This window comes from Hippocampus zosterae, chromosome 20, assembly GCF_025434085.1.
Source record: "Hippocampus zosterae strain Florida chromosome 20, ASM2543408v3, whole genome shotgun sequence".
Classification (NCBI taxonomy): domain Eukaryota; kingdom Metazoa; phylum Chordata; class Actinopteri; order Syngnathiformes; family Syngnathidae; genus Hippocampus; species Hippocampus zosterae.
In genome coordinates this window covers 4,929,966-4,937,380 of record NC_067470.1, presented here as the reverse complement: position 1 = coordinate 4,937,380, position 7,415 = coordinate 4,929,966, and the positions used below count along the sequence as shown (strand labels likewise).

At 46.3% G+C, this 7,415-nt stretch overlaps 1 protein-coding gene across 1 annotated transcript; it reads left to right on the top strand.

Annotated features, from left to right (window-relative positions):
* The first annotated feature begins 1,178 nt into the window (after positions 1 to 1,178).
* klf6a (Kruppel-like factor 6a) lies at positions 1,179 to 7,158 on the top strand. Its single transcript, XM_052054758.1, has 4 exons — positions 1,179 to 1,542; positions 3,068 to 3,653; positions 4,395 to 4,518; positions 5,216 to 7,158. The coding sequence occupies exons 1-4, from the start codon at positions 1,441 to 1,443 to the stop codon at positions 5,265 to 5,267; spliced, it is 864 nt and encodes a 287-aa protein (XP_051910718.1). The 5' UTR covers positions 1,179 to 1,440; the 3' UTR covers positions 5,268 to 7,158.
* Positions 7,159 to 7,415: the final 257 nt, after the last annotated feature.

Genomic DNA, 7,415 nt, shown 5'->3' with positions numbered 1-7,415 from the left:
CAGTCGCTGATGCTCTTCAGTCTCTTTGTTCTCCTGAGCGTTAACAAGAGGGCACATTCATTCAAAAGCTACCACCGGCCGTAACTCAGGCCCAGTCACTATACACACCGACTCCACACTTGAGCCAGCATTCAAGTTTATCGAGTTAGTTCATCCTTTCATCCGATATGTTCCTTTGCCCCTTTGTCTATCTGTCATCATAAGCACACTCACAACAAAGCAATCATAGTGCAACAACCATGTTCAAATATTTACAAAGAGCTCTGTAAAGCATGCTGAGAAGTGCATGGCCTCACCGTTGTGTCACTATACTGTAGACTCCCTGAGATAGAAATCTTAGGGAAAATGATACTATTCCAACCTTCATGTCAAATGTGTTTGGAATTGATATACTGTATCTAGAATAGGCATGCCTATGAGAAGACGTCACAAATAAAATGTAACTTCTGTTTATCCCTTCAAGCATGTACATAATTTTAGGTCCATGCATCATTCACTGCAAAACAAAACATGAAATTAGAATAATTGTGAGCAAAAGCAATAAAAAGCAGTAAAAAAAAGTTTGAAGTTTCTAATATAAACTACGTTTTACAAAATATAACTCTTGTATGGAAACATGCCAGGTTGAATATTACATTGCAAGTCTAACTAAATCTAATTTCCTTTTAAACTCATAAAACATACGTGCTTATGTAATCACTAGACACTTCCAGCAACCAGTGTCCCAAGAATATGCTGAAACTTTTTTTTTCCTGAGACCAATGTCAACACACACTCCTCATCACACTTTTGGTGAGCTCATAGTGTTTAAACGCTGCTGTCACAGTGCTACTTGAGAGCACAGAAACAGTCAGATGATGTTTTCAAAAACTCAAGCAGTTTCGGCTCACATGCGCTGCCTGTGGTCAAACGTAAAGCTAGCAACGCACAGACTGGGGCTAGTGGAGGTACGCGTTGATGCTTATATACTGGCTAAAAATAACTGGCCAATCAAAGACGAAACGTTTGGAGTCAAACGCACCAATCAGAGCGGATAGTTAGCCTAATGAGTGCGGAGCTTCATTGCCATTGGTCGGTTGTGATATCATTTGGCATGCAGGAGGCTGCTCGCTGCCGATTGGCTGAGCCGGAGCTAGCGTCATCAAGCCATGAGGAAGGAGGGGGGGACGGGCTTGGAGGTTTGAAGAGGGAAGTTTGCAGAGCCAGTTGCTCTCCCATCTAGTCCGGTGCAGTGTTTGCAAATACCTTAAACGCCGAGCGAGAGAAGAAGGAGGGGAACGAAAAGGAGGCTGCTTGAAAACAAGCGCTGCTTGGTTTGCGTCGCATGCGAGTTACAGCAGGGGACACTCTTCGCTCCTTTTCCTCTTGGCTTGTTTTTCTTCCTCATAACACATTTAACGCGCAAATCAAATAGGCTTACTTTGACAGAAGCTCGGGAAAATGGATGTTCTACCCATGTGCAGCATCTTTCAAGAACTTCAAATAGTTCACGACACGGGCTATTTCTCCGCCTTACCGTCACTGGAGGAGTACTGGCAGCAGGTGAATATGTCAATCCACTCTATCTTCAGCTTAGTCACGAAATAACATACGTGCACTCGCATGCGCATGTTTTAAGGTTTAGCCCGGTCAATTGCTTGTGCTTAGATGGCTTGAATGTGGAGCTCTGGGCGAAGTGGATCACTGTGTCACGTCTGACAGCTGGAAGTCCAAAACACCCCCGTGCGCGTGTATCTCGCTCTGTGCTTCTGCGTGCGTGGCCACGACTCCACCGTACTCCATTCAAGCATTTCATACTGGTTCTGTCGAAAAGCCGGGGATCATTTTATGTGTGTTTTGCCTGGCTTTCTATCATTTCAAGAATGTCACAAACACATCCAACATTTGAATAGGTACACTCGTGTCCAATTAATGGCTCCCAGGCAACGAGTTGTGATTGTCGCTGTCAGCTTTAAACGCTTATTTACACGGTTGAAGTTGCATTTTGGTGTGCGCTGCAGTATTCCGATATGTTGCTCCTCTCTTTGGGCTGAATAAAGCAAACAATTATTGCCATTCTGATGCAGTGCAGTTCGATAAACTACAACCACATGATCGCACCGCGAAGACATTTCTGAAAACTGCACGAGATGTGTACGAGTGTGCCAGATGTCATGGTTACTGTGTGTTTGTCATCTTGAAACTGGAATCGGCAGCACAAGATGAGAGCAGATCAAATTTCAATTCCCGACTGGCATGCATGGAAGCCAGCTGGGAAACGCTGTTAAGGCTGCACGAGAGCGAGAAAGATATTTCTTCGCGGAGGATATATTTATTCTACATGAACGTAGTCAGCGTGGTTGTCTCTGAGCAGCATCTAATGAATGGGGCCTGTCTTTCAACTTTAATGGCCGCTGGAGTAAATTGGAGAGCTTGTGTAGTGTAGCTGACACTGTGAGGAAGGATGTGATTGCATGTCAGAGGTACGCATGAGGAAAAGCAGCTGAATAGCTCATGCTGGGGCGGGAGAGGGGGGGGGGCTTAGGGGGTTGAGTAGTTTCCTTAAAAGGTATCTAAATTTGCTCACTGATTCAATGGGCTGCTGAAATGACAATGTTGAGAGCTGCAATATATCTTCCAGAGTGAGGAAGATGGTGATTCAAAGGAAATGGTATCCAAGCCAGTCACAGGTCAAGCTCTCTGCTGTCTGCTGCAATTATGATAAATGCATGTAAAATACAATCACGGCAACAAACACGTACCTGCAAAATCTAAGAGGAAACGATACACAACCCGAAAACAGGTTGACACTTGGAAATATGTATGAATTCAACTCTAGTTTGTAGAACCTGATGACATCATACGTAAAGGCATTTCTAATACCTGGATTCTGAATCCATGTGATCACTTGCTGCTGCAGGCAAATGTTCCACCGCATCCAGTGTTTGGGCTTGTAAGCACATACATCATTGAAAAGGATCCCTCACCCAGAGTAGAATCCAGCGTGAATGAGCCTACACTCGGCCAGGAGTTGTGTTAAAATTCATGTTTTCTCACTCTACCGTTTGGTTTGTTGTCATTGCTTCAGACATGTTTGGAACTGGAGCGCTACCTTCAGAGCGAGCCGTACGTCTCCACTCCTGATCTGAAGTTTGACGGCCCGGAGGATCTCTGGAGCAAGTTGATCTTGGCCTGTGGGGATAAGGCCAAAGCTGAGTCCGACCCCAAGCTGCCCCTTGCGCCCCCGGAGGAGGACAATCACGACAGCCAAATTTTTGACACCAACAGTGTGAATTCGGATGCCAGCAGCGAAGCGTCAGACAGTTCCGAGGAGCTCTCGCCCACGCACAGCTTTAGCTCCAACCCACTCGGCTCTGCCTTGGTAGGCTCTGGACCTTTTAGCCCGTCCGTGATCAGCACTCCGCCATCATCGCCGGAGGCCATCTCCGAGCCCGGCAGTGTCGTGAACGGCTGGGTCGGCATGCACGGCGACTTGCACTTGCCGGCCAAAATCAGGAGCGGCGGCTTGGCAAAGACTTCGGAAAAGACGGGACTCACCTGCGGGGATGTTTCTCCGGACGGCAGGAGGAGAATACACCGGTGTCAGTTCAACGGATGTCGCAAGGTTTACACAAAGAGCTCCCACCTAAAAGCACACCAGCGCACTCATACAGGTGAGTAGTACACTTGCCTTGCTAAATCGAAGCATTTTCTGACGTAAGAAGCCTTAATTGAGTGAAGATGGTTCTCATGCAGAAACCCCCCCTCCCCCGCCATCCCCCCAATGGTATCGTACATCTGACGTGTAACACAATTATGCGTGATGTCCTCAGCTGGTGCACAACAACATTCGCCTTGCATGGCTGGATACCTAAACGGTGACCTAATCTATGTGGAATGCGACTGACTGGCCCAGTGAGAGAGCCGCAAACAGGAGTAAGGGGGAGGGAGGGGTTGCACACGGGAGATCAAAGGACTTCAAAACGGATAACAGTTTCGCCACGTGAAAGGCAGAATGGGCTCGGGTGGCGGGGTCCGCCGCGTTTGATATGCTTTGAATGGTGGTCACTTTTCGATTACATTTTTTATATTTTATTTTTTTTAGATTAGAGGAGTGAAATTGCATGGATGTGTTTTTCTGGTTTTGTATATCCAGCTCTCGCACAGTCTGCCCTACATCACCTGCAGCATTCCCAGCGTGCCTACTGCTGCATTATAAGAGTGAAACAAAACACGGGAGTCATCCAACGGGTTCAGTGGAATCTGTCTTGGGTGACTCTGCATGATTGACTCATCAGATCCGAGGGATGATTGATTTTGATGCAAATAAGAACTGAGTTCAAGACCCCCCCCCCCTACCCCCACTCCTGTATATCCGTATGGCTTCAAAGGGGTTTTATCTCTGCTTGTTCCAGGTGAGAAGCCGTACAGGTGTTCATGGGAGGGCTGCGAGTGGCGTTTTGCACGAAGCGACGAGTTGACCAGACACTTCAGGAAGCACACCGGGGCAAAGCCATTCAAATGCAGTCACTGTGACAGGTAAGTTTGTCTTATTTTATCGGCCAATAGCAGAGCAACGTTTCACACTGGTAAGCCAAACGTGTTTACGAGTCGATTGGAACTTTATATGGAAACTTTTGTTCGGAGTAAGATCTGCAAAGTGAACCAAGGGGAGATGGTTTCACACGATGAGCGGGTGATTGAAGAGAAGTTATGTTTTGGTTTTTCTCCCCACACCAATGCCTTCAAAGGTCACCCGCAAACATAGTCTCATTATGTTGACTGGCCAAAACAACATGGCAAGATGACTTCAAAGTGACCTTTATTGGCCAAGTATGCTCAAAACATGGAACTTAACAGAAGGAGGTCATTAACAGAAAAGACATAATGACGACGATGGCAAATAAAAAGGAGAGCGGGGAAGGGGGGGGGGGGGGGGACTCCTACGTCATGACTGCCGCACCGGTAAGCGTCGAGGTAGACGTTGTTGTCTTTTATGCACGTTCGGATTCTGTCAAGAAAGGGAATTGTTTGATTTAGGAAAAACACTTTCTGAGGCAAATTCCGACCGCCAAGCAGGGGGATATTTCTAATAAATAATAAAAAGTTAATGGATCGTCTGCAAAAATCTCCCATCGAGTCGTCCTTGAAAACGCATGCCTCATCTTCCAGCTTCTGCTCCACGATTGACTTTTTTTTTCCTCTCCTCCCTCCCTCCCTCCTTCCCGTTCCCCAGATGTTTCTCCAGGTCTGACCATCTGGCTCTTCACATGAAGAGGCACATTTGAAGCCGGGGTGAGCACCAAACCAAGCAACACAGCGGAGGGCAACAATTTTTTTTTGTTTTTGTGGGATTTTTTTTTTAAATGGGGATGGGGGGGAAGAAAAAAAAAATCAGTCTCCCTACCAGTCTCTTGGTTGAACTTATGCCAGAGAGCAGAATGGTGGGAGTGTGTTCCAGCCAAAGCATGCTGTTTTGCACCATACTGAAACCCAGTGCCTCCGGGTCCTCTCTTCAGAGGAGGGGCGCCCTGAAGGTTGCAACAAGCGGACAAAATCATCCATGTTAGGGGACAAAAATGCTAAGAGCAATTTTTGATTCAAGTGGTCAGGAAGAAAAAAAAACAAAACAAAAAAAAAGACAATAAAAGAATGAATGATTTTGTTTGTATGGTGCATGATGTTTTGGAGACATCTCCCCATCGGACAGCTGATACACTGGTACTTTGCAAAAACTGTCTGAGGTGAGCACGAATGTACTGTGAATGACTGGCACGGGCTGCCTGCCCCCTTCCGGGAAGAAAAGGAGGCTTCGGGGAGGGAAAGAAGCCAAGATGGATGGCTCGTTGGATGGGCCGAGGGGGCTGGCACCAACGTTGCTGTGGACTGAGTGGGGTTTCTTGGGGAAACATTCCACTTAGGTTTCCCCAGTGGCAGTCTGTCTGGCACCTAAACCTTGGGGGGAGAGAAGGTTTTTCTACCAGAGGAAAACCATGTCACCTTTCCGGTCGGTCCAGGACCGAAACTCACCCCCGTGGCCCGCTGTATGAGATGAGTTTTTTTTTGTTTGTTTGTTTGTTTTTGTTTTGGTGTTTTTTGGTGCAGCTACTAAATGTGCAATGTGTTATGTAGCCTGATTTCTTATTTTTTTACGAGCTACAAAGCTTCCTTTTGTAGTCCAATTGTATGAGCTGTGTGCTTAGAGGTATAACATAACTATAACGTCAGTATCATAGACAGGTGTTGCATGGTTCTAGGGTTTGATCATTTCCCGTTTCCACTATAATCAGGACTGCAAATAGTTTAAATTAAAGAGCAGCTAAAATGCAAACGGTTGAAAAAAATGGTTACAATATTGTACATAAAGCCTTGATGATTCCCTCTTCTTTTTTTTTTTTTTGTTTAACCAAATCCTCATTCCTGTTGTTCATTTCACCACTGCTTGCTCGTTCTTCTCATTCATCTTCTGCCTTGGGGTGACAATTTTTTGGAATTTTTTTGTACTTTGTTTCTATCTAATAATGCACTGTTGACCTGAATGGTGCCTTATGCAAGTGACGGCCCCGAGGCAGTGGGTGGTGCGCTCCGCTCGGGAGGTCGTGTTTGTTCTATGGGTGATTTGACAAGCTTGATCAAGGCTCAATTACAAAGGTCTTCTCTTTGTGTTTTGTGACGGCGATCTCTCGTTTCTTAAGTGTGGTCATTCAAGTACTTGTTTTGTTTTGGGAGTCTGAGCACCCGATTTAGTGACAATTCTGTAAATAGTTCAAATGCTGTATGTTGAAAGCACTTATTTTTTCGTTATGAACGATGTCAACTACTGTGTAGTATGTACTTGATGTCCATCAAACACAGCTCAAAAGGTACAAAAAGAGCCCCGTCATTTTTAAGTTGATCCTTTTCTCGGTAAGCCCCCCTCCCACCGTTCCCCCCCTTGTCCCTTTTATGCCTGCAAGTGGGACTGAAGAAACGGCTAAAGATTTATTGTAATTAACAGGCTGCAGTTGGACAGGCCTCGCCTTGTAGTGCCTCACAGGAATGAATTGCTAAAGGCTTTGTTGGCATGGAATCTGTCACAGATTGCTGACTGCGGAGGTTGGATATTGACCTGTCTGGGCAGCGTTGTTTTAGCAAGGCGGCAACAGTATTATGAAAACCAAAAGCACGATTTGCCCCCCACCCCCACCCAAAAAAAAAATGCAGGGACAGGGGACTCCAGATCAACCATTGACGGCTGCTTGTCAGCAGCAAAGAGAGGCAAAACACTAACGGCCCGGGATGGGGGTGAGGGGGGGGGGTGATCTGCATCTTGAGTTGCAATGGATATTTGCCCAAAGGCGGAGGCCCCAATTCATGCAAGATGAAACGATTCGCCGCCACCTTGCCAAAAGGAATCCGATGTTGTGCCGCAATATAAAGATTTCGGATGGGCGGGT